At 41.7% G+C, this 27,906-nt stretch overlaps 1 protein-coding gene across 2 annotated transcripts in view; it reads left to right on the top strand.

Moving 5' to 3' along the window:
- The window catches only part of PCSK6 (proprotein convertase subtilisin/kexin type 6), a 183,562-nt gene that overhangs the window by 71,192 nt on the left and 84,464 nt on the right, over nt 1–27,906 (top strand). For both annotated transcript variants that reach the window (XM_032342223.1, XM_032342224.1), the window contains exon 7: nt 26,182–26,354. In XM_032342223.1, coding sequence (XP_032198114.1) covers nt 26,182–26,354 — 173 coding nt within the window. The remainder of the gene's footprint in view (nt 1–26,181; nt 26,355–27,906) is intronic.

Genomic DNA, 27,906 nt, shown 5'->3' with positions numbered 1-27,906 from the left:
AGTGTGAACGCATGACTGGGGCTGGAGGATCTACTTCCAAGATGGGTCACTTATTTGGTTATTGGCTGGAGGCCTCCATTCCTTGCTGGCTGGTGGCAGGAGTCCTTCTTCCTTGATTCCTCACCATGTGTAACCCCCTGTAGAGTTCTTAGAGCATCACCATAACATGATAGCCAGCTTCCTTTTTTTTTTTTTTTAAGATTTTATTTATTTATTTGAGAAAGAGAGAGAGAGGACAAGCAGTGGGGAGGGAGAAGCAGGCTGCCCATCCAGCAGGGAGCCCAATGTGGGGCTCAGTCCCATGACCCTAGGATCATGACCTTAGGCAAAGGCAGCCACTTAACCAGCTGAGCCACCCAGGTGCCCTTATTGGTAGCTCACTTCTTTCATTTAAGGTGATTCAAGAGAGAGAAGGAAGAAACAGCCGTGTGTATGACCTAGTCTTAGAAGTCATGTACCATTACTTCAGGCAAATGGATCATTAAGTCTAACAAACACTCAAGGGGAGAGAAATTAGGCTGCACCTTTTGAATGGAAGAGTGTCAAAGAATTTGTGGATATGGTTTAAAGTCACCACAGATAGGGCTCCTAAAAATTTGATTACATATTTATATAAATGGAGTAATTTTTTTCTACCCACTTGCTTTGTAAAATTGTCCATTTCTTATATGTTCTAACACATTAAAATAATTAAATCAAATGAAAGAATTAGTAGAACTGTCCTAATAATACCTTTTTTTAAAAAAATATTTTATTTATTTATTTGACAGACGGAGATTACAAGTAGGCAGAGAGGCAGGCAGAGAGAGAGGAGGAAGCAGGCTCCCTGTTGAGCAGAGAGCCCGATGTGGGGTTCGATCCCAGTATCCTGGGATCATGACCTGAGCTGAAGGCAGAGGCTTTAACCCACTGAGCCACCCAGGCGCACCCTAATAATATCTTTAAAGTAATATTCTTGCTGGAACATTACTAGTAAGTCAGATAGCTCCGAAATACATGTAATGATTTATCAAAGGATGGAGCAATATGGAGAAGAAGGTTAAAATATCTAGATCCTGGTGAAAATGAATTCTTATTTTCAGTATTTACTGAATGTTTGCCAGATAATAGGCACTGATCTAAGGTCTGTATATGTATTCTTTTATAAGCTCCATAAAACACTTGTTATAGATGCTGTTCTTACCCCCTTTTAGTGACGAGAGCCAGAGAGGTTAAGTAATTTGCCCCAAGGTCAAACCAACCTGGCTCTGGCCCCAGCTCTTTACGTCTACTCTTTAACAGGAATCTTTAAACCATAAATACAGACGGATGGATGGGAGGGTGGGAGGGTGGGTGGCTATTATTTCATTGACATTTGATCATACTGTACTTGTTTTTAGTAAAATATATTAAGATTAATTGTATGCAACTTAACATGAGAAATTAAATCAAACTGAATAACTGCTGAACTCCAGATTTAATTTTATGTTTAAACTTCATATTTGATTTATGTGAATGTAACAGAAGAAAAGGAAACTTGAAATGAAGACATTGCTGAACTTAACATAAATAGTTCATTGTAATGAAATATTTTCTCAAATAGCCCTTCAAGGTTATTAAAAACAAAACAAATCCCAAGATTGTGAAAATCATTCAGAGGCCAATGTTACTTTTTTAATGTTTAATTTGACTTATGTGAATTCAACAGAAGAAAAACAAACAACTTGAAATGAGGGAATTGCTGGGCGTCACATAAATATTTCACTATGGTGAAATATTTTCTCAAATACTCCTCTAAGATTATTAAAAAAAAAAAAGACAAACCCAAGATTATGAAAATCTTTTAGAGTCTAGGGTTACTTTTTTTTTTAATTACATGTTTCCCATAGTGGATCATTAGATAATTAGTACCTTTTCACCCTCACACCTTGACTTCAGACTTTTGTCATTGCCATTACATTGTCAGGGTTCAATGGTAATCATCTATCATGATAATCTCACACTTAACTTGGTCTTGGTTCACCACCATCGTCTGCAGTACAGCTTTTCTATTCCTGAGTTATTTACTTTGGTTTATCTCTTAGTTCCCTGGATTTCATCACTGAGGAATTTTCTTCAGGAAAGGCTAGCAGGTGCTGTATTTTCCTAGTTCTTTCATCTTTGAGAATGTTCAAAGGTTACCTTTAGACTTGAATTAGATCTGTGTTATCTGTTACATCCTTACAAAACTTAGCAAACATCACCTTGTTTGTCCCCTGGATTCACTGTTGCTTGGACTTAGCTTGAGGTCAACTGATTTTTTTTCCCCCCTTTGTGGGTAACTTAACTTCTTGGCTTGTATAGAATTCTTCCTTTAAACATGAGGTCCAGTAGCTTTGCTGGGCCAACTGTGCATGAGGATTATTCAATTGCAGCTCTTCTTGGGATTCAATACACTTGAAAAGATCTGGTTATTATTATTTTTTGTAATTTCAGGCAGATTTTCTTCTGTTACTGTTTTGAACATTTTGGGTTCAAGTCGTCATGTGTACCACTCACACATATATTGGATGTCTAATTCCTGACTTCTGTATTACTTTCTAATCATATTTAGCTTTTCATTTCTTTCCCATTTTATTTATTTATTTATTTATTTATTTATTTATTTATTTTCAGTTTTTCTCAAGCGTGTCCTCCATGTCTTTGGCAGTTTCACCCATGTCTCTTTTTCCTAGAGAAAACCCTAGTAAGGCTTTCATTTCTAAAATTGTTTAATGTTTTCCTTCTATTTCTGTACTGAGGATGAACACACTTGGGGCCTCTTCCTGTTGCCTCGTCATCTCTTCATTGAATATTTGTGTATCTTTGATCTCTTGCTTCGGAGAGAAATTATATTTTCATTCAATTATGCAGAAATGTTTATGTTTTCATCGTTCTCTTGTACTCATTATGCCCCAGCTTTCCTTGTTTCTTGTAGCATTGTTGCATAGATGTCATGCTAATCACTTTCTGGTTATTATTAATGATTGACTGGAGAGGAGATGAAGACTTTCTCTCTAGACCAGTAAGGTGCTAAAAGATGGGGGGTGAGGGGTGGGGAGGAGAGGAGAGGGAACAAGGCTACAGGCACGGAGGACTTGGGTGGACCCAGATCTTTCTCTTCCACCAGTCTAGTAGCTTTAAGAGCTCCTCTCCCCTCACCAGTGAATTAGCATGAGTTCATGTTATGCTCCCAACAGTGGGGATGGGGCAGAGCTGACTGTCACTTACTTTTTCTCCTCCAACAAACCATGTCACAAAACATGCCTCTTCTTAACAAAAGAAAAAAAAAGTTTATTTATTTGAGAGAGAGAGAAAGAGAGCACAAACGCGGTGGGAGGGAGGGTTGTTGCAGAGGGAGAGGGAGAAGCAGACTCCCCACTGAGTGGGAAACCTGCTGCAGGGCTGGCTCCTGGGACCCTTGAGATCATGACCTAAGCCAAAGTCAGACACCGACTGAGCCACCTAGGTGTCCCAAAATGCCTGTTCTTAGAAAGAACAGTATAGTTCTTGGTCAGACCTCACTGTCTCTAAAATAATAGACTTTTCACTTTTGCTGTGAGAACAATGCAGTGTGGCAAAGAAACAAACCCTCCCCACAACCCCTTGCCCCCCCCACCCCGTCCCCTGGTCATAAGGTCCTCAGGTGCACTGCCTAATTTATGGAGAAATTACACACCCTAGGGAATCACAGAGCCATGTGTCACCTTTATTGTTTCCAGAGAGGAGAGTGGGTGCTTGATGTTAACTGGAAGTCTCTTTAATTTCAGAGAAATTTTAAATTTTTTATTAAGTTTATAGAGCTATACATGGATGATTTGTGCCTTTTCTCTATGTATAATATTTCAGTAAAAAGCTGTTTAAATTTTTTTAATTTAAGTTTATTTTTTCAGTGTTCCAAGATTCATTGTTTATGCACGACACCCAGTGCTCCATGTTTAAATTTTTTTTATGTTGTTAGATTAGTCAATCATTTCTGTGACTCTTGGATTTGGGATCTTACTTTATTATCCAAGATAATAAATCGATTGTCCTGTATTTCTTCTAAAAACATAGCTTTAGAACACTAGTTCGTCTTAAAGCTTTCATGGTTTTATCGTTTGCATTTAGCTTTTTAATCTATATGGAATTTATTTCTGTGTATGGTGTGAAGGAGACATTTAGCTTTATTTTTCCCTGCAGGTAATGTTTACTGATCTGCACACGCCACCTTTATCCTCCATTGTTTCATTAGTTTCATTAGCTTATTTGTTTTCAATCCCTAAACAAGACTTCACTATTAGTTATTATAGTTTAAGAGGATTTTTTTTATAACATAAAGGACAAATTTCCTCTAAAATGGTTCTTTTTCAAAAATTTCTTGGCTATTCTTGCACATTTTCTCTTTCAGATGAACTTGAGAATCTGCTTGTCAAGTTCCATAAAAAATCCTGTTGGGATTTTGATGGGGATTGCATGGAAATTATAGATTAATTGGGGGAGAATTGACATCTTTACAATATTGAGTCTTCCCACGCAGGAACATGGTATGTTTCTCTTTATTCAGGTCTTCTTTGACACCATTTGAAAGAGCTCTCACTGTCTTCATATCAATCTTATGCATTTCTTGTTAGGTTTATATCTAGGTCAGTTTTTAAAATTGTATTTCCGATTGGTTATTATTGAAATGGATATATAGGGAAACTATCGATTTTTGTGTGTTGGGTTTTTGTATCTGTCCACCTTAATTTTCTGGACTGATGCATATAAAAGCTCTCTGTAAATGTAATGGTGGTTTTTATCTCACTGATAATTCTCATTTCTTTTTTCTGTCTTATTTCAATGTATAGGGACTCCTGATGAGTATTAAATAGTGGTGATTTATAGGTTTTGTTGTTTTAGTTCCTGCTGTATGTTCCTAGTATTTGTAGATGTCACAAACCTACCATTTGTAGATGTCTTCCGTAGGTTTTCTGTAATTACTTTTTACTAAATTAAGGAAATTTTTATATTCCTAGATTTCTAAGAGGTTTGATGGGGGATGAATGGACCTATTGTATTTTATTAAAGGCTTTTTAAAAAGCATCTATTGAGACAATTATATTGTTTTTCAAGTTTACTATTTAATCTGTTTAATGTAGTAAATTATAGTCATAGATTTCCTAACAGTGGAAATTTCATTCTTCCATCCTTAGAATAAATTCTATTTGATTATGAGTATTGTTCTTTTAAAACTGCTTGCTGTGTCCAATTGTTAATATGTTATGTATGGTTTTTGAATCTTTGTCAGATAGTTTGAACTACAGTTGTTGCATTTTGTGATGTCCATCTCCAGTTTGGGTATCAGAATTATGCTGGTTTTGTAGAATGAATTATAAAGTTTTCCATCTTTTACCAGGCTCTGAAATGGTTCATATACTGTGGACATTGCCTGCTTTCTTAATGTGGGTAGGGCTGATAAATCAATTTGACCAGACAGGATGACTCTTTAATGGGCTAAGTCTATTCAGGTTTTCTATTTCTCCTTGAGGAAATTTTGGTAGTTAAATTTTCCTACAAAATATTCATTTCTCCAGATTTTCAAATATATAGCCTATTAATTTAGTTTTGTATTCTTATAATTAAAAAGATATATCCTTCACATTTATACTTATAATTATTCCTAATATTTATTTGTAGCATGTCTCCTTTTTTTCTTGATTAGATCAATGAAAAATTTGCTATTTTATGAAATAGGTTTTTTTTTCTGAGAACAAGATTTTGATCCTTTATTATTATTATTATTTGAATTCTGTTGTTTTCTAATTCATGAATTCTACTTTCCTTTATTAATTCTTTTGGCATTTTAATTTTTATTATTGTTGTTTTTTCCTAGCTCCCTGAAAGGAAGGCTTAGTTCTTTATATTCAGGCTTTGATGGGCTCTAATAAGTAAATAAATGTTCTATATGCTTTCCTCCTGTTACCTATCTCTGGCTTAATTCTATAGTGTTCTTATTGTTACTCATTTCTGAATAGTTTTTATTTGAGCTTTGATTTCTCTCATTAACTCAAGAGTTATTTATAAGGAAGTTAAATTTTTTTTCCAACTGGGTAGATTTTTTGGCACTCGTTTTGTTGCTAATTTTTAACTTCCTTGCATTGGGATCAGAGGCTGTGTTCTTTATAATTTCTGCCTTTTGGGATTTGTTGAGTATGTCTTTGTGGTCTAATTCATGTTCAGTTTTTGTAAATATCCCAATGGGTTTTTGAAGAGTATTTTTATTCTATGCTATTGAGTACAAAAATTGTTATAAATTAGATCAGAGGTTGCTACAGATGGTTTTGTGTGACCCACACAAATGGTTTTTTTTTAAACTTTTACGCAAACAGTTATAAATCAAGGGATTTCCTATGAAAATACAAGTTTCTCTTGAAAAATCAGGAGCTCCTGCCATGCTGGGGCCTCAGTCCTTCATAGCAACAGCTAGCTGGGGCTGCACAGTGGCTGTGCCTTCAAAGAGCCCTTCATCTGTCCCTGCTACTGCCTGGTTTGATCTACGTGTCTCCTTCAGCTATTTGTCCTGCCTTCCCTGTGCCTGTAGGCATCCGTGTGCCTTACCTGTTGGCCTGACCAAGATCTTTCAAAAGTTTGGGAGTCTTGGGTTCCCTCTGCCTCATCTATTTCTGAGAAGGAATATTGGTCTCCATAATGATTATGGCTTTGTTGATTTCCCTCAAGCTTTGGTGTATAAATTTCAAAGCCATGTTTCAAGGGGCGCAGAAGTTATCATCTCTTGTTGGTATAAGGAATCTTTCTTTTATCAAAAATCCTCTCTTTCATTCTCTTTTTGCCTTTTGTTGTTCTTTTTATCATCATTTTCCTCATATATTTTTTCAATCCTGTATTTCGAGCCGTAATTTTGTAAGCAGCCTGTCTCTGGCTTTATTTACTTATTTTTCTTGAACAGTTCAAGAATTGCTTCAGAGAGGGAATTTGAGTTGTTAACACCTGTTCTGATTTCAGATTTATTTAGGTTAATCTCTGTGACCCTATTTTGCTTTCTCTTAATTGACTTAGTTTCCCGAATTTTTTTTACTGTTTTTTTCTTTGTTTCTTTGACTTCCCTGCCCTTTGCTAGACAGATGTGGTTTCTTCTGTCTCCTTTGTTTTCTTTCAGTCTAAGGGCTTGAGATCTTTACATTCCAATTCTGTCTTTCTAATCCCCTGAGGCACACATACCTGAATTTATATTTTCCAACACCGTTCAGCATTATTACTCAGTAACTATCCCCTTCTCCTGAGCAAAAAAAGAACCTTATCAGAGTTCCCCGTCCCTCTGCCGCCTTCTCTTCTCCTTCATAACCTCCCCAAATTGGGGCCATCCAGGATCTTCACTCCATATTGTTATGAACAGTTTTACATTAAGCAATAATAGTTATGTTGGATGAACCAAAAAGATGGACCATTTTCTTTGGTCACCATTGTTTCTTTGATTCTATGTCTTTCTTTATGTTAGATTCTTTATTTACAAGGTTGTCTTTTTTTAATTAAATCATTCGTTCTTCTAAAAGATATTTTTGAGTTTCCTATTCAGGTGGATGGATGTATAGGCAATAACTTTTCCTAGTTCCTGAGGGCCTTATTTTCTCCCAACAAATTTGACTGTGTTGAGATTTTAGGTTCAAAATAATTTTCACTCAGAATTTTAAAAACATGGTCCCTCTGATGAGGGGTCCAATGCCGATATTAATTTTTGTTCCTTTTCAAATAACTCATTTCTATCTTCCAGAAACCTTCATTTCTTGCTGTGAGTTTGTTTTCTTTTTCTTGCCTGACTCCATATTATAATTAACAGTTAAACATTTCGCTTTGGGGCGCCTGGGTGGCTCAGTGGGTTAAAGCCTCTGCCTTCGGTTCAGGTCATGATTCCAGGGTCCTGGAATCAAGCCCCGCATCGGGCTCTCTGCTCAGCAGAGAGCCTGCTTCCTCCTCTCTCTGCCTGCCTCTCTGCCTACTTGTAATCTCTGTCTGTCAAATAAATAGATAAATAAATCTTTAAAAAAAATTACGCTTCGATAACTATGATACGATAACTATGATATGCTTTGATAACTTAAAGGTGGACCAGTTTCTTTGGTCACCACTGTCTTGGGTATTGGAAGAATCCCTTAAACTCAGTCTTCCAGCTCTCTGATACCCTATCTACTCAGTGTGTAAATTCTGAAAATAGTTTCTCATCTATGACTTCTAGTTGATGTTTTCAGTTACATTTTTATTTGAAATAATTGGAGTGTAAGAAATTCACACGGAGTATAAGAAATAATGCTCAAAGATCCAATATATCCTTTACCCAGTTTTCCATAATGATGCCATCTTGCAGAACAGTAGTGCGTACAGTAGTACAACCAGGATACTGACATTAATACAGTGAAGATACAGGATAATTTCATCACCAGAAGAATCCCTCATGTTGCCCTCTTAGAGACACATACTCCCACCCTGATCCTACCCTAATCCCTTGGCAACCAACCACTGATCTGTTTCTCATTTGTATAATTCTGTCATTTCAAGAATGTTAGATAAATGAAACCATATACAACTGTTTTTTTCACTCAGCATGATTCCTTGCAGATTCATCGAGACTGCTATGTATGTTGGCAGTTGGTTTCGTTTTATTGAAGTAGTATTCCGTGATATGGATGTACCACAGTCACCCACTGAAGGATATCTGGGTTATTTCTAGGTTTGGGCTATTAAAATAAAGCACCTAGAAACATTCTTGTATAGGTTTTATGTGAATGTATGTCTTCATTTCTTTAGGATAGATATCCTGGAGTGCAGTTGCTGGGTTCTATAATAGTTTTATGTTTAGTTTTTTAAGAAACTGACAAATTGGGGATGCCAGGGTGACTCAGGCAGTTAAGCATCTGCCTTCTGCTCAGGTCATGATCCCAGGGTCCTGGGATCAAGCCCCGCCTGCTTCTCTTTCTCCCTCTGCCCTTCTACCTGCTGTGCTCTTTTTCTTTCTCTTTCTCAAATGAATAAATAAAATCTTAAAAAAAAAAAAGAAACTAGCAGATTGCTTTCAAAAGAAACTGTGCTGTTTTACATTTCCACCAGCAATAAATGAATGATCCACTTTCTTTGCATGCTTGCCAGTAATTGGTAACATCACTTTTTTAATTATAGCCATTCTGATGAGTATGTAGTGATATTAATTTGCATTTCCCCAAGGCTAGTAATGTTGGAAATCTTTTCTTGTGTTTATTTGCCATCTATATATTCTCTTTAGTGAAATGTCTCTTCATATCTTTTGTTCATTTTCTAATTGTAATGTTTGATTTTTTTAACTGTTCAGTGTTGAGGGTTTTTAATATATCCTACCTACTAGTCCTTTGGTGATTATGTTGTTTGTGAATATTTTCTTCCATTCTGTAGCTTGTGTCTTCATTGTCTTTAACAGGGTCTTTTGCAGAGTAGAAGTTTTAATTTTGATGAAATCCTTTAATAAATTTTTCCTTTTATGGATCAAGGTTTTTGGTATCAGTCTAAGAACTCTTTTGCCTTGTCTTCAATTCTGAAGATCTTTTGGGTTTTTTCTAAAAGTTTTTTTATGGGTTTAAATTTTGTATTTTAAATTCCATCTTGTGAGATCTTGGGTTGCTTCTGTGTAAGGTGTGAGATTTAGGTCAAGGTTATTTTGCCTATGGATGTCCAGTTTTTCCAGCACCATTTGTTAAAATGCCCATCTTTCTTCCATTGAGTTTCTTTGGCACTTTTGTCAAAAATCAGACAGGCATATTTGTGGGAGTTTATTTCTGGGTTCTCTGTCCATCCTATTATCTGTGTGTCTGTCCCTCTGCCGCTGTAGCATAGTCTTGATTACTGTAGCAATATATTAGTTGTGAAACAGGGTAAACTGATTACTCCCACTTTGTTTTTCTTTTTTCAAAATAATTTTAGCTGTCCTATCTAGTTCTTTTGCCTCTCCATACAAGTTTTATCTTTATCTTGTCAATAACTACAGAAAAGTCTTGCTGGGCTTTTGGTAGAGATTGTGTTAAACCTCTCTATCAGTTGGGATAATTGAGATCTTTACTTTGTGGAGTCTTTTAGCTCCTCCACTGTATCTCTCCATTCATTTAAATCTTTAGTTTCTTTACCAGCATTGTGTAACTTTCACTATACAAGGCCTATACACGTTTGTTTAGATGTACACCTAAGAGATTCATTGTATTTTAACCAAGGATAACGAGCATTGAATTTTGAAGTTTGAGGTTCATGTGTTCATTATTAATATATAGAAATGTAATTGTTTTTTGTATGTTGATCTTGTATCCTGCAATTTTTCTGAACTTGCTAATTTGTTCTATAAGAGATTCCTTGCAATTTATACTTGATAATGTTATCTGCAGATAGGGGTAGTTTTATTTCTTCTTTCTGATCTACATGCGTTTGATCTTTTCTTGACTTACTGCTGGAACTTACAGCCAAGAGTAGACATCCTTATCTTGTTGCTGATCTTCAAGGGAAAGCATTAAGACTCCCACCATTATGTATAATATTATATAATATTAACCTACAGAGTTTTGTAGATGCTCTTTAGGAAGTTGACAGTGTTCCCTTCTATTTCTAGTTTTTGGAGGATTTTTAAAAAACGAATGGATATTGAATTTTGTCACTGCTTTTTTCCTGAGTGAGTGATATGATTATGTAAGTTTTCTTCTTTAGCTTGTTAATATGGAAGGTTAGGTTGGTTGATTTTTGAATATTGATCCAGCCTAGAATCTGTGGAATAAACCCCACTCTGTGATGGTGTTTTCTTTTTATATATTATCAAAATCTCTGCCATTATTTTGTTGAGGATTTTTGTGTATATATTATATTCATGAGGGGTTTTGGTCTGTTATTTTCTTTCTTTCTTTTTTCCTATACTGGCTTTTATTTTATTTTATTTTATTTCATTTTATTTTAATTGTTAAAGGTTTCATTTATTTATTTGATGGAGATTGACACAGCAAGAGAGGGAACACAAGCAGGGGGAGAGGGAGAAGCAAGCTTCCCACTGCACAGGGAGCCTGATGCGGGGCTCTATCCCAGGACCCCAGGATCATGACCTGAGCCACAGACAGATGCCTAATGACTGAGTTACCTGGGGTGCCCCTCCTATATTGTCTTTTACTTTTTATATCAGGGTAACACTAGCTTCAGTAAGTAAAATGGAAAGTAATCCCTCATCTTGTTATGTTCTGAAAGTGATTGGGTAGAATTGGTGTTAATTCTTTAAACTTTTAGTCGAATCCTCCAGTGAAATCATAAAGACCTTGAGATCTTTTGGGGAAAATTTTTTTAAATTACGAATTCAATTTCTTGAAAAGTAGTAGGGCTATTCAAATTATCCATTTCATAGTGGGTGAGTTGTAGCAGTTGGTATTTTTTGAGGAAGTGGTCCATTTTGTCTAACTTGTCAAATTCATGTGTGTGGAGTTGTTTGTAATATTACCTTATATATACTTCTGATGTTTGTAGAGTCCGTGGTCATATTCTCTGTTTCATTCCTGATATTGGTAATTGGTGTCTTCTCTTTTTTTCCTTTGTCATTCTTACTAGAAGTTTATCAGTTTTGTTGATCTTGCATAAACCAGTTCTTTCTTACATTATTTTTGCCAGTGTTTTTCATTTTCAATGTCATTGTCTTCTGCTCTTATCTATATTATTTCCTTCCTTCCCCTTGTTTTGGGATTGCTTAGCTTTTCTTTTTCCAGGATCTTGAAGTGGATGCTTAGGTTATTGATTTGAGACTTTTCCTATTTTCTAGCATAAACAATAGTGCTATAAATTTCCCTCTCACAGTAGTTTAGCTGTGTCTCCCATATGTTGTCTTTTCAGTTTTGTTAAGTTTTGTGTATTTTTTTTTCCTTGAGACTCCTTCTTGGACCAATAGATTATTTAGAAGTATTTTGTTTTCTTTCTAAGTGTTTGGAGATTTTTCTGTTATCTTTCTGTTATGGATTACTAGTTTGATTGCATTATGGCTGGAGAACCCATTCAATGTCAGTTCAATTCTATTAAATTTGTTGAGGTTTGTTTTATGACACAGGATCTAATCTATTTTGGTATAAGTTCTGTTAGCACTTGAAAAGAGTATTTATTCTCCTATTGTTGGGTGGAGTGTTCTAAAAATGTTGATGACAGAGCACCTGGGTACCTCAGTCTGTTGAGTATCTGTCTTTAGCTCAGGTCATGATCCCAGGGTCCTGGGATCGAGCCCGGCATCAGGCTTCTTGCTCAACCAGGAGCCTGCTTCTCCCTCTCCTCCCTCTGCCCCTCCCCCACCCCACTCATGCTCACTCTCTCCTCCCAAATAAAATAATAAATAAAAATAAAATAAATATAAATTATAAAAATAAAAATAATATAAATATATTAATATAATTCATTATTTAGTATGTATAGTATAATATATAAATAATCATATTGATTATTAAATATAATAATATAAAATAATAAAAATAAAAATATTGATGAGAACATTTGTTGAGTTGTTGAGTTCTTCCATATACTTCCATATACTGGTTATCTGTCTAGTTGTTCTATTAATTGCTGAGAGAGGAGTATTGAAGTATTCAGCTATAATTGTGAATTTGTATATTTCTCCTTTCAGTTCTACCAGTTTTTTTTTTTTTTAAGATTTTATTTATTTATTTGTCAGAGAGAGAGAGAGCGAGCACAGGCAGACAGAGAGGCAGGCAGAGGCAGAGGGAGAAGCAGGCTCCCTGCGGAGCAAGGAGCCCGATGTGGGACTCGATCCCAGGACGCTGGGATCATGACCTGAGCCGAAGGCAGCTGCTTAACCAACTGAGCCACCCAGGCGTCCCCGTTCTACCAGTTTTTGTTCATATATTTTGCAGCTCTGTTGTTTGGGTCTTACACATTTAGATTACTAACTCTTGGAGGGGTGTAGGTGGCTTAGCTGGTTAAATGTCTGCCTTGGGCTCAAGTCATGATCCTGGGGTCCTTGGGTTGAGCCTGGATAGGGCTCTCTGCTTGGTGGGGAGCCTCCTTCTCCCTCTCCTTCTGCCTGCTTCCCTGCCTACTTGTGCTCTCTCTCTGTCAGATGAATAAATGCAATCTTTAAAAAAAAAAAAAAGGTTGCTATATGTTTTTGGTGAATTGGCCCTTTAATCATTATAAAATACCTCTTTCTATCTATGATAATTTCCTTTGCTCTGTAGTCTGTCTCATATTAATATAGCTACATCTGTTTTCATTTGATTAAGTTTTTGTATTAGTGATTTTTTTTTTTACCCTTTACTCTCATCCTGCCTGTATCATTATATTAGAAACGACTTTCTTATAGACGGCATATATTTGGGCCATGTTTTTTAATCCACGCTGCCGATCTCTGCCTTCTAATAATTGCCATATTTAGATCATTTACACTGAATGTAATTATTAATATGTTGGGATTGAAGTTTACTATTTTAGCTTTTGTTTTCTGTTTGTTCTCTCTGTTTTTAGTTTCTTTTTCTTTTTTTTTTTTTTTTTGCCTTCCTATAGGTTATTTTAATACTTTTTAGAATCTATTTTGTTTATCTATAGCCTTTTCTTTTTTTGAGAGAGAGAGCACTAAGGGTAGGGAGGGGTAGAGGGAGAGAGGGAGAGAGAGAGAATCCCAAGGAGCCCAAGATGGGGCTCAGTCTCACAACCCTGAGATCATAACCTGAGCCAAAATCAAGAGTTGGATGCTCAACCAACTGAACCATCCAGGCGCCCCTGTCTATGGCCTTTTAAAGTGTATCTTCTTACATAACTTTTTTTTTTTTTTTGACACATTTAATTACATAACTTTTTTTAGTGATTTCTCTTGGTATTACATTATATATACACATCACAGCCTTTGGGTGTTAATCATTTTACCCGCTTGAGTGAGGTATGGAAGCCTTACCTCTCTTATATCCTATTACCCTGTCCTGTTTGTAATTGTCTTCAATATATCTCTACATACATTCAGAACCACATCAGATGGTATTGTAATTTTTGCTCAAATCATTTAACAGAATTTAGAAAACTTGAAAGAAGGAAAGCCTATTGTAGTTGTGTCTTGCCAGATTTGGATAGAATTTAGCCATTAGATCTTCTAGTACTTTTTCAGCGCTGCTGTCTTTCTCCTCTCCTTCTGGGACTCCAGTGACATGAACCTTAGATCTTTTGTTATAGTTCCAGAAGTCTCTCAGACTCCGTTCATTTTTATTGAGTTTTGCCACTGTTAATATTTTCTTTTATTTTTTAGTCTGTTTTCTCTCTGTCATCAGACTGGGCAATTTCAATTATTCTGTCTTCCAGTTCACTCTTTTCTTTCTTCTGTCCAGTGCATTCTGTTGTGAAATTCATTCACTTAGTTTATTTTGATTATTGTATTTTCAGATCTAAAATTTCTACTTGCTTCATATGGATATGTTTATTTCTTGGCTGAGACTTTCTTTGTTGAGGTTTTATATTTTCTCATATGTTGCAAGCGTATTTGCAGTTGCTCAGAGAAACATTTGTACCATCACTGCTTTGAAATCTTTACCAAAAAATCTGATGCCCCTTTTTACCTCCGTATTGGCATCTGTTTAGTGTCTTGTATCATTCCATTTGAGGTCTTGCTAATTCTTTTTATGATGTGTGACTCTAAGTTGAAACCTGTACATATTTCTATTATACTATAACACACTGGATCTTATTTAAACCTTCTGTTTCAGATGGCTTTCTCAGACACTGCTTGGGGTGGGGGGGTGGGAGGGAGCTTCACTGCTTCATTGTTGCCAGGTATAGACAGACACTCAGGTCTGCTCAGTCACTCACTATTGGCATCTGAGAGTAGGAGGGCTTCTTATCAGTGCTGAGCAGGGTGGGAGGTCCAGCTCCTCATGTGGCCTCTAGTTGGGGGGTCATCTTACTCTGGTTGGTGATGAAAACCCTGACTTATCACAAGGCCTCCTGATATGACCCCCTGGGAGGGAGAGCGATGCCTTCTCACTGCCAGGTAGTGTGGAAGACCAAGTTTCCCCACAGGACCTTCACTGACACCATGGGGTAAGCCTCTTTTTAGGTTGGCAGGGGAAAAGCCGTGCTTTTGTTCACCTAGAAGGGGTGTTAGAGTTCATTATAGCCTGGCAGGGGTAAAAGTTGAGGCTCCCCACTTGGTCTTTGCTGTGTGAGTGGGGGTCATGCCACAGGGTTGTCTGTGCCCTTTGGCTAGAGTGGTGATTGTGCAAAAAGTTTCTGTCTTGCTGGGTCTCCCTTTGTTGGTGCTTTGGCTAGAGGAAACAGGCTTTGGGGGACTTTTTGGTCTGCTCCCATTGGTACTTCTAGGTTGCCAGCATCTCTGTTTCCAAATCTGGGATATGGGAGACAAAAAAGAATCTCAGGGAACTCACCAGCATGTAGTTCTCTAGCTCACAAGATCCTGAGATAGTCTGCCTTCTTCTACCTTTCGGAATCTTACGTTTATTTCTTGCACAGTGTCCAGGCTTTTGGCTTTTCTTAGCAGAAAGAATGGGGAGAAGTGCTTCCAGTTGCCTTTTTTTTTTTTAAGATGCAATATTTTCTTACAAATGTGAGGGATATTAGCAATACTTCCTTTGAAGTTTTCTTCACATTTGCTGCATTAATGGTATCCCCTTGGGTTTGTCTTGCTGTTGTCATTTTGTTTAGCTTTTTAATTTGGTGGTTCTCTTTCTTGACTTTGGTTTTCCTCCTAATTGCTGATTGGTGGTCCACTCGTGTTTTGTGCTCACAGATCCTTGTTTGGTTGTGGCGGTTGTCAGGCCTGATGGCAGCAGTCTGTCTGTGATGTGGGAGGTAGAGGGACCTGCTGCTGGATAATGTCATTTCTGGCACCGTGGTACGTGGATTCCCTCTGCCCAAGGGAGGCACTGGCCTCCCTCTCTAGCAACAGGGCCCTCTTGACTATGTTAAGTGTTTGCATAAAGCCTGCTGCTGCTTCCTCCTCTCAGCCTGGAGGAGGAGCCAGCTAACCTCCTCCTTCCTTAGCTCCTCCCACCCGTGCTTGCTCCTCCCACCCTGACAACACCAGGCCTAGGGATGTCAGGCGCTTCTGGAATTTTTCCTGCTGGCTGATCCTATCTGTTTGCTGTCTGTCCACCATTCCTCGAAAGATCTCATCTTCCGAGGATCTTGTTTTCCAGGACTGTTCCTGATTTTTTTTTCCTTCCCTTTATCACGTTATTTCTGAGGCTTTGGACCCTGAGGAGAGGGAGACGGAGCTCTCAGTTTTCCCGTCATGGCCCAGTCTCCTTAGTGTTTTTCTTGTGATGACAGTAATAGCTCTCGCCGGTTGCTGTTGGCACCTCCTGCACAGAACGATCCTGAGTTGGAATTACTACAGCCATTTCCTACCCTGGGAAAGCGATAATCAGAAGTCACCTGCCACGTCTAGGCTCACACCCCTACAAGGAGGCAGAGCCCAGATGTGAACTCGGGCCTGCTGACTTGAAGCCTGGCTTTTCCCTTTGTGGTGGTGTCTCTCTAATGCCGGGACCTAGCTGGGATCAGATGAGGTCAGATGCCACCAGGCCCTGTGAGCAGAAACAGAAGCAAAAAGGAAGTTTCCATGGTGTATGTGTGTATTCTTTTCCTTGACCAAATTCATATTCCTTCCAAACATAATTCTGGCCTTGTTTCTCTTTCTTAGCCTTGAATATGATAAACCAGGCTTTTCAACCTTCATCTGATAATGGCAATAACACAGGAGGACACAGACAAAGGATAGTGGTCATCATTCCCAGCCTTTTCTCACTTAGCCTTTTGTTGTGTGCCCAGCCCAGCCCACTGCTAGTGAAGCTGTCTTTTGCTGTGCGCCCCAGGTGAGCTTTGCGCAGACTTCTCCACTTTCCAAACCAGTGTTAAAACTGGACCGACCCCTGGGGTTCTTCTTAGGATTGCAAGACAATGTTTAGCAACAGGCATCAGGAAACCGAAAAACAGAGGTTTATCACTGACCACCTGGAAATGACACAGCTTGGGGGGGGTGTCACAGAGCAAGGTCATAGGTACAGAGAGAGAGGATACCGTGCCCAGGTAGTGTGTATGAGCACTGGGGCTTTGTTTTATTTGGGGTTGAGGGTGGGGACCTAGGGTTTCATGGACCCACTCCATTGGTAATTGAAAATAACAAGAGTGGAATTTAAAGTGCTGGGGAGAGAAAAGGCAAGTGGCCCAAATGGTCCCTTATTAAAATCAACCAAGATCTCTAAAACAAAGCCTCAGTGTGTGTGTGTGTGTGTGTGTGTGTGTGTGTGTGTGTGTAGGGGTGGGCTGGCCCTTTATCTACTGTGGCTGTCAATTTGTTTATTCGAGATAGATAGTCTTTGAAGTGGATGCCTCTTTGAAATGGATGCCTTAAGCAAAAGCTTAATCAGGCACTTGCATTACAAAAAAAAAAAAACAAAAAAACCCAAAACCCAAACCAGTGAACAAAGAGGAAAACAACCTGACAGAGCTTTACGGTACACCTTTCTATACTCTCTATTTTTTTCTTTTTTTTTTAAATTTAAATTCAATTAGCCAACATAGAATACATCATTAATTTCTGATGTAGTGTTTGTTCAATGATTCATCAGTTGCTACGACACCCAGGGCTCATCACTTTAAAAAAAAAAAAAAAGTATATCAGCCCTATGCCTTGTTTCCCTCTGTCTTGTTGTGGGTAACCCTGGCTCTGTCCCTCTTCACCCCTTCTGCTTCCCGTGGGCCTGGAGGCTGGGAGGACTCCCCACCCAGCAGATACTCAGAAACAGAACCGCTCCCCTGCTCAGGCCTCCACAAGTCCGTGCATCTTTTCAGCCTGTGTTTACTCTGGTTCTGGGAAGGAAAAGTCAAAAAGCAACAGCCAAATTTCCGTGGGTGTTTTTGTTCCATATTTTGATTGGGGAACTGAATCATGTTTTTCTTTTCGTAAACATGAAAATGTTAAGTACATAACGGCTAAATTAATCCAGGCTCATAAATTAGTTAATTATGTTAATTCAGAGTCACAGAATTCTCAGTCTCATTAGGGTTTCCATTAAGCTGTTTAGTCTTGTGAGCCTTTTAAGAGGACAGTTTAAGCTACAGATTAATCTTCAAAGGCTCCAAGTACATGTTCAACTGCAGGAGGATTTACAAGGCGCTGGGGAGGTATGGGGGGTTTAGTGAACGTGGGCAGCTAGTGATTAGGAGCTGTGCTCTCAGGGAGCTGGGGATTCCCCCCCAGCTCCTCACCCCCATATTGTCATCAAAGACCCCTACCTGGTGGGTCTAAGCATCCCTAGGCTCAGGAGCCACAGGAAGGAGGAAATGGACAAAAGCTGTGTCTCCTAGGCGGCCACGCCCTCCCAAGCCACCCTCCTGCGGCCACCCCAGAGGGCAGATAAAGCTGGTTCTTGAATGTCCTGGGGTGCACCCTCTGACTCCCTGAGATTGCCCTCACAAAGGCTGAATGAGGAGTAGCTCCTTCCCGGGGTCTGCGAGAAAGAGAGACAGACAGGGAGAGGGCGCATTCAAGTCTAAGTGACAGGTGAGCCGCAGATGGCCTTTGTTTGTGGCAGTGTGAATATCTTATTTTTACCACCTTCAGAGGCCAGTGTGGGGCATGTGCTCCCCTACTCTATTGCAGATGCACATCCTGGCAGGGTCCCTTCCTGTCCCCACATGCAGAGCGGATATATGGGTGCCCCATCTGGCTCAGACGCATGGTGTCGTGTCCAGTGTCCTTGGCAGCCAGCTGTCCCTGAATCTCTTTGCATTCCTCCCCCCGCCCCCCCGGTGATCCACTGTTATTCTCTGGACCCTGTTGCCTGGGCTGGAGACCAAGAGAGCCCGTCTAGATCTCAAATCTCAAGAGAGTGACTGAAGCTCTTCTAGTTTTTACCATTCTTCGAAAAATCACCAGAAGCTGATGATGGGAGAGGGACCTGTTTTAAGCTATAGCTTTCATTAGTATTTAGGCCTGGTGAGGTCAGCAGGTCAGGAGAGAGTAGCCATGGAGCAGAGCCTGTGACTCACAGTTCGAAAGAGGAAAGAGCACTCTAAGCCATGGAGGCCAGGAGGGCGAGCACAAGGGTTGGTCAGGAGGCAGACGGAGCAAGGCAAGTCGTGGGCTGAAGCCTTTCCAGTGGTTTCTGCCAGAAGAAGTGGGCATGGCAGAATAAGCAGAGTTAGGATTGGCTCATTTGAATAACTCCAGTGGGCTCTGGGACTGAGTGGCCGTCCTTAGTTGTCTGGTTCCTGGTTATGGGGTGATTAGGGCAGGTGGAGGGTGGTCCAGAGCGCCAAGAGATCCATAAAGAAGGAGTTTGGAGGTGTGGGCTCCAGACTGATTGGTTTGTACATGGAAGACATGCCTCCTGGGAGTGTTCTTTACTGTTTTGAGGAACTGGCCAGCCCTGGGGTGGGAAGGTGAGCAGTCCCTCCAGAATCAACAAGGCCTTGAGAGGACAGAGCATCAAAATCACAGAAAATAAAAGACATGGTGAATGCCATACCCTTGCTGCCATGGGCCTCATCTCACTGACCCTGGGTCCTTACTAGGACCTGCCCAGGAGTTTGCTGGTATACTAGTGCTATACAGCTGCATTTCCACTCTGGAAGGAGATGGCCTGGCTCCATCTGAAAATCAAGAACAGAGCAAGAGACCAAGAGAGACTTGGCTTGGTCATCGACCAATGGTCCCTAAGGATTTCATGTCACAATTGCAAACGTAGATGTGCCTTAACAACTTAGCAGACCATAGCTCCTAGGGGTTCCTAGAACAAGGCTGTCATATGTGGCCACATTTAGAGATTGGAGAGTCCCGTCACAGTCTTAGGCAATGAGTGGGGTTGACAGAAACCTTACAGATTTGTAACACTTCTTTTTTTTTTTTTTTTTTTTTAAGATTTTATTTATTTATTTATTTGTCAGAGAGAGAGTGAGTGTGAGAGAACACAAGCAGGCAGAGCAGCAGGCAGAGGCAGCAGGCAGAGCCGCAGGCAGAGGCAGAGAGAGAAGCAGGCTCCCCACTGAGCAAGGAGCCCGATGCGGGGCTCGATCCCAGGACCCTAGGATCATGACCTGAGCTGAAGGCAGTGGCTTAACCAACTGAGCCACCAGGTGTCCCAAGATTTATAACATTCCTAAACAACTGTTGAAACCTCACTTGGCCCAGAATGGCTGTTGGTAGAACAGAATGTACTATAGTCTTAGTGGAAAAAAATAAAACGAAACAAAATAAAACAAAAACAAAAAACAAACACACGAAACCAGCTTAAACAAAAACAAAAACAAAACAAAACAAAACCAATTCTCTGTGGATTTACTAAAATAAACTCAGGATCGATGAGCAAAATGTGCTGGGGAGGCCTGTTTGTCACACTCAGGAAGCTACAATCTAATGTTACTTGCTGCCATTCATTTGCTGAAGGCAAAATACATTGCTTTTCAATAAACAAAATGTCCTGCTTGCCTGCCTTCCTCCAGAGGTCAACAACCAGGACTGATAACTGACTCCTTGTATTGAAGGGGTATGTGTGTGTGAGTGTGAATGTGAGCGTGTGTGTGTGTGTGTGTGTGCGCGCACGCGCGTGTGTGTTCTTCTCCTTGCTTCTCCCCCACTTTTTTTTTTTTTTTTTAGCTCACCAACAGAAATTTACTTCCTCTCAATTCTGGAGGCTAGAAGTCCAAGATCAAAGTGTTGGCAGGTTGGGTTTCCTTGCCTGCCTCCTTGGCTTGCAGATAGCTGCTTCTCGCTGTGTCCTCACATGGTCATCACTCCGTCTGTGTGTTGTCTGTGTCTGAATTTCCCCTTCTTATAAGGATACCAGTCATCTTGGATTCCGGCCCACACAGATGGCCTTGTTTTCCCGCAAATACCTCTTTAAAGACCTTATCTCCAAATCCAGTCACACTGACCTTGCCATGTCTTTTAACGTGGAGCTTCCTCAGAAAGTTCAGGGTCAATGCGGTGTCTCCAGGGCACGTCCACAGGCCTGTAGTTTGGAAAGTTGCACTCTAAATTAATGGGGAGGAGGCGAGGGGTAGGCAGGACGGGTCACTCTGAAAAAAGGGCTGCTGGTTGTTGACACTTGACCAAGAGAACTTGTAAAACTGTTCTTTTCAGCAAGTTCTCCAGGGCATGTGAAATATTGATTGGGTTCAGGGAGTTTTATAGGAACGCCTGTGTTGTTTAAAGGGAGGCAAGCCTGTGAGGTTCGCTCCTAGATGAGGCTTCTGTGCTCACCAGAGCTGTCTCCTGGGGGTTTGAGCCCCAGAGCACTCTGAGCTGTTCACGCAGACACAAACTAGTCGGATCCTGAAGAGCACCATTGTCCTTCTCCTCTGTGCTCCTCCCACAGACAGGTGGGTCCTCAGAGTGGACAGTCAGGCAGGCATCTGTCCTGCCACTGTGAACCCACCAACCACCCAGAGTTCATTTGCCAAACAAATGACTGGCCCCATTTTTTTCATTTGGTACCTGACCATTTGTGGTTAAATGGGCCTTTCTTTTTTCATCAGAGAAATAATGACTGTTTTCTTCAATTTGGCGTTTCCAGAGAACCATTCACATTTAAGGCTAATATTGGAATAGCAGGTTTCCACTGAAAATATTTACCTTTTCTTTGTTGGCAACTTGTCAGTGTTGGGGGAAAATAGATGCTTCACTAAAATCTAAATATGTGATGCTTTCTTCCTCACACAAGAGTTACTCTTCTTCTGAGATGAAAAGCATCATGAGAGGTGTTGAGAAATTATCCTAGTTGTCTGTTTTTACATATTTTTGATGTCTCCCGGCATCTCGTTCTTGTTCAAAAGTACGCACGATCATTGAGCAGCATAGAATTGCTAAATGCCTGTATTGTACACCAGAAGCAAATAGAGTACTATACGTGCTAATTATACCGAATTTTTTTTTTTTTTAAAGTAGGCCTTCCCACACCTATAATTTGCATGGAGAAGTCTAGAGTAACAGGTTACATTTCGGCCCTAGAACATCAGAACTGACTTTGGTTGCTTGTGTGGCTGACTGGGCCTTCTCCTGCCCCAGCAAGCCCACTGTGGGATATAAGGGTACATAGAACAAGACCACCATTTCTCCAACAACACCAGGTGCTGTGGCCTCAACAGATTGAATCCTCTTAACTCCTCAGCCAGGTAAATGTCGTGGAAGACAAGGGCTCAGAGAGTTTGAGATCCTGGTCCAAGGTTAGAGCTGAGTATTCCCACCCCAGGACTCTGTGACCCCTATTCCCTTAGCCCCTGCTACGAGCTCTCTTAATCTTGACCGAGCCCTCAGCTTTGCCACATCCCATGACCAATGTCCCTTACTGGTTATGGCCCCTATCTTTGGGCTGATGGCTGAGCAAGCACCTGGGCCTCGTGTCTCTGACACAGACAGAAGCCCTGGGCTCACAGACCAGTGACTGGAGAGGGAGAACATTTCACATCACCCTGATTCCTCTTGTCCACCCAGAAATCCGAAAAGAGGAGATGCGCTGAACTGATGGGACAACCCCACCTTTGAAAGGGAAAAAGGAACCCCGTAAGATATGTCAGCGAACTCAGACAAACTTGGCCCCCATTATAACTCCCTTGGTCTTCAAAGGGAAGTTGTTCTTACTCGGTTGAAATTAAGGATCTCTGTCTACCAAAAGGCACCATCAGCAAAATGAAAAGACAAGGCATCAACTGGGAGAAGATATTTCTAATGTGTATAGCCAACAGAGGATCCATTTCCAGTACAAACCAAACTTAGCGATGTATAGTATAAGCAAGCATACAGTTGTATTAACACACCAGTTTTTTTAAAGGCAGTGAGACGAATCATCCAAAATCCTGAGCCATTTTCTCTGTGTGGGTAGAACCCCCAGTGGGTCATGTTTATATTTGCAGTGAATGGATGGAGGGTTCATGGGTGTCAATCATTTTTTTAGGCTGTATCACTAACATGTGGTTACATATGATCCTTCATACCTATCAAAAAGTATGTTTTTAAAATAAAGGTAAAGGAGAGCCTGGGTGGCTCAGTGGGTTAAGCTTCTGCCTTTGGCTCAGGTCATGGTCTCAGGGTCCTGGGATCGAGCCCCCCAACAGGCTCTCTGCTCAGTGGGGAGCCTGCTTCCCCATCTCTCTCTGCCTGCCTCTCTGCCTACCTGTGATCTCTCTCTCTTTGTCAAATAAATAAATAAAATCTTAAAAAAAGAAAAAAGAAAAAGAAAATAAAGGTAAAAAGTAATTCATTTTTGTTAACAATCCTGGAATTCAGTGTCTTTACTCCCATTTTTACAGATGGGGAAACTGAGGCTCAGTGGGTTCACACTAGCCACTAACATGCACATTGGGGCTTACTGTCAGTCACTTGACCCGAATCAACTTTTTTAGTTTTTCCGGCACCTCTGTAGGTACTATAACGTTCATCAGGAAATGGAGGCCTGGTTAACATGAGGTAGACTGTGAGGGGAAGCGCTGCCTGGCCAGGGTGCGCGGGAGGGGAAGCTGCAACCATTTACAATCGCGTCTTAGAAGAGTCTTAAATGGTGCAGGGAAATGTTCTGCATGAAGTTCTGTGGTAAGAAAAAGAGCTCAGAGAGAAAGTGCATGCTGGAGCCAAAGAAAAGTACTGGAAGATGACTACCCTCTCTGTGTCCTCACCCGGTGGAAAGAGACAGAAGTGAGCTCTCTGATGACTCTTTCTAATAAAAGAAAGAGAAGTCCTGAGGGTGCCCCCCCGCCCCATCACCGTGGGGTGGGGGGGCACCCTCAGGACTTATCTAAACCTAGTGACCTCCTAAAATCCTGCCTTCATCGCACTGGGGGTTGAGGCTTAAACATGTGAATTTGGGGATTGAGACAAACATTCAGACCATCACAGGTAGTAAAGAGAGGAAAGGAAATAGATTGGAAGCCGGAAAATAGAACAGACAGGGTTGGAGTTAAAGTTTCTTTCTACTTCTCATTTTTAAGACCTTCTAGCCAACAAATGATGGCTCTTCCAACGATACCAGGCACCACCCCCTCTCTCACCGCCCGTGTCTGTTGGGTGGACGCTCCTGAATGGCTTTCAGCACTATCATTGAACTCCAGTCCTCAGTCGCTACTGTTGTTTTGCTATAAATTTCTCTGACACGGATTTTGAGTATGATTTCCAAACTTTCAGAGCAGGCGTTTCCAGTTGGCTTGTAGTGTCCCACCCACGTGGAGGGCCAAGATGGCGCACCTTCCCTCTCAACTGTCCTAGTTAGCCTCCCAGGGACCCCGCCTGACCTTTTCTCTCTCCGCTCACAACCGGGCAGATGTTAAGGAGAACACCTCAGGGCAACCTGAACTCTCAAATCTGGGCAGCATGAATCGATAGGGTAGAAGAATTTACTACATTTCAGTCATCTTCACGTGCTCTGTCGGTAGGAAGTCTCTCGCCCTGACAAATCATAAACTACTTTCAGTTGTTCGTCTACAATCCGTGTGTTACTGGCTGAGAGATTGGGTATCATTTGGAATTTATGTCTGGAGGATCTCTGCCTCTCAACCATCCATCAAAAGTGACAGCAGAGCGTCTCCACAGTTAACAGTATAAAGGGGTGGGACAGGATGATTTAATTGACATAAAACATCTGTCCCTGAGCCCCTGGGGAGGACGTCCCCTCAAAGAGTCTCCGTCCTATGGTTCTTCCTGCCTGAGCCCTGTACCGTCTCTCTTCATTCTGGGAAAAAGTCACGGTTCTTTTAAAATCAGTTGTATTCAGAGATTCTATTTTTGGTGTGCCCGCCAGTATGTGGATGCAGGTGCTGGGACGTGGCATGAACAGATCCAGTCCAGGCTGGGGAGCAAGGGGCCTCTGCTTCGTGAGGCGAACCTCAGAGGAAGCGCTGCCCGGGCCAGGGTGCGCGGGAGGGGAAGCTGCAACCATTTACAATCGGGTCTTAGAAGAGTCTTAAATGGTGCAGGGAAATGTTGTGTATGAAGTTCTGTGGTAAAAAAAAAAAAAAAAAAAAAAAAAAAAGAACTTGGAAAGAAAGTGCATGTTGGGGCCAAAGAAAAGTACTGGAAGAAAATAAGCAAAATATTATCACTAGTGATTTCTCTATTTTCCAATCTTTCTGCAGAGAGCAATATGTGATGCTTATAATCAGAAAAAGTCCTCTTTTCTGTTATGTCTTAAATAGCTCGAGATTTTTCAAATTCATTGGCACAACCACCACACACATGGGGCAGGGCCTGGTGGGAGAGGGGCTCCTGGGGGCCTCTGAGGCCAGGTGGCTGTGGGGACCGAGCAGAGTCACCCAGCGTGCTGATCCGGGGTCGGGTGGCCCCAGTTTTCTAAATCTCCCTCCGAGAGGTCCGATTTTATGTATCTGCTACTGTCCAGGCAGGAGGTGCTGGTTGCCTGTCATTACCGCTGTTTCCCCATCATGCGTCAGCATCACTGGGACCCCTCTCTGGGTAGGGCCTGGGAACACGACACCTGCTAGATATAGACTGTGATCAGGAATGGAGACAAAGGCTGGACACGGGGTAGGTGGGGACACTACCCCCAGCCGAGGATGCAGGCACTGGGAGAGGCTCGTGGCTCCCTCCCTCTCTTTCTGGGGTGCTCTTGAGGAAGGGGTACCCCCACCACCTAAAGACCTCTCTGGGAAACACAAAGCCTGAACACACACTGCGATATAAGAAGCCCTAGGGTGTGCCTCTCCGTCTTCCAGGTGAAAAGCTCCTAGTTACAAATCAGAGATGGGAGTAATTAAAAAAAAAAAAAAGAAAGAAAGAAAGAAAAAGAAAGAGAAATGAACTGTTGACAGCAGGGAAAGTTGAAAATGACTCCAGAGTTCTATTATAGAAATAATCATCATCGTCATTCTATTATGTTCCTCTTTTAAGTACCAGAGTGACAGCGTGCTACCAAGGAAACGGTTTAAATCCTATCTTTTCCAAACAGTTCTGTTTCCTGCGCTGCTGTCCCGTGCTGGGGAAACTGCAGCGTGGGCCAGATGTCATTTGAATTCCTTCACACCGACCAGCACAGGATGGGGAGAGAGGTTTTCCAGAATGCAGCTGGAAGATTCCAGAGCTGGGTGGGGCATGGGGGGAGGACTATCTGGCTGTGCCCCGGCAGTTGCGGGGTCCCCTGTGCCCTGAGGTCACGGTCTGTGCGGCCCTGAAAAGCGCAGAGCAGGGATGCACGGGCCCTCGTTGTGTGCTTTCAGGCATCCGCATGCTGGACGGCGACGTGACCGATGTCGTTGAGGCCAAGTCACTGGGGATCAGACCCAACTACATCGACATTTACAGCGCCAGCTGGGGGCCGGACGACGATGGGAAGACGGTGGATGGGCCTGGCCGGCTGGCTAAGCAGGCCTTCGAGTATGGCATTAAAAAGGTGTGAGTCATCTAGGGCTACGGGGGATCTTGCCGGAGTGGGGGAGAATAGTTTAAATTAAAAAAAAAAAAAAAAAAAAATTTAAATTAGAGTGACACAGGCCAGAGTCCCCCAAAATGGGGCCAGGAAGGCCCTGCTGTGCCGTGACCAGGGTGAGGGAGAAGTCATTTCGGGGCTCAGGGGAGTGACTGTCTACCAGCCAGAGCAGAAGGACTTCACCTTGTCATGGAGTGACATTCCAGCAGGTGCCTGCTGGTCACCCACCAGGCCCAGGACTCTGGTTGAAGCCTGACAGCCCCCAACTCACCCCAGCTGAGAGGTGTAGGCAAGTGGGCAGTAGGTGTCCTGGTCTAACTACCTGGCCTATTCCTTGTGTAGGTGGGAGGGATGTCCTGGGCCTCGCACCCCCACCCCCCACCGCCGTCCCTGCCACCAAACAGGAAGTCTTGGCCTTGTTGACCTCCCTGCCAGCACACAGTTTAACATGTTCAGGATGTCTTGGGTAGAGCCTCAACAGGGACCCAACAGAGCAAACTTTCTAATGCAGCTTCTCTGCCGACCAGCCGAGGGAAAGCAGAGGAGGCTGGCAGGCTGCTTCTCCCCGGGCCAGGAGGCCCACCCACAGTCACTCTGTGATCATTAGTCCTGGATCCTTGGGAGTCAAACATGCAGGGGGAGGGGGAGAGGGACCTGGAGATGACCCAGTTCTTACAAGCCAGCTGGTGAGGCAGATTTCCGGGCGAGGACAGCTTCTTGGAACAGACAGATGGAGCTGCGGTCAGTGTCCGGGTGGCCCCGGGTGGCCCAACAAGGCCCAACCAGGAGTACAAGGTATGGCCTGGTGATGCTGGTGGGGGCTGAGCAGGAAGTCCAAGCATGCCCTGGGCCAGCGTTCATACATCCGACTTCTCTTACGGGAGGCAGGAAAGTAGGGCTGCAAATGGGAGTTTGGGGGGATTCAGTTTCCTTTTATTAATTATACTTCAGAACGTTTTTTTAAAAAGTCTTCATTTCATTATAACCCTTACACCATGGTTAAAATGTGATTAATGAACAAATCAAATATTATCAGAGGATCCTATTAAAAGCAGCCTTTCTTTGTCTCCCCATGCCCATCCCCTAGTCCTACCCAAAAAGGAGCAATTTTTTTTTTTTTAAACTCTCTCCACTTTTTTCTTTCTTCTAAAAAATAGGACTTGATTGCTTTTCTGGATTATTGAGTTTGATCATTTTCTAGGACCTTTTTATGGGGTCTGAGTATTTATCTCTTTGCATGTCCCCAACCTCACATTTGACCTCATGGTCATGCTTGGGACACCACCCAGCTTCCTTTGTCCCCTGTGACTCTAAGAAAATGCAAAGCCTGCTTTCTGTCAGGCTGCTGAGGCCTTGGGTTGTGCCAGGTGCTGGCCCAGGGATGCTGGAAGGTTTAGGCGTGACCAAGTCAGCTGCTGCCTACAAGGGACTGCCAAGTAAAACTATCTTATCTTCCCTGTGCTTGGCTCCTACCACCCACTAGATCACATGGATCTCACTCTCGATGACAAGTAGG

This window comes from Mustela erminea, chromosome 5 (genome assembly GCF_009829155.1).
Source record: "Mustela erminea isolate mMusErm1 chromosome 5, mMusErm1.Pri, whole genome shotgun sequence".
Classification (NCBI taxonomy): domain Eukaryota; kingdom Metazoa; phylum Chordata; class Mammalia; order Carnivora; family Mustelidae; genus Mustela; species Mustela erminea.
The sequence above is the reverse complement of the archived record's forward strand: the minus strand, read 5'-3'. Positions and strand labels throughout refer to the sequence as shown.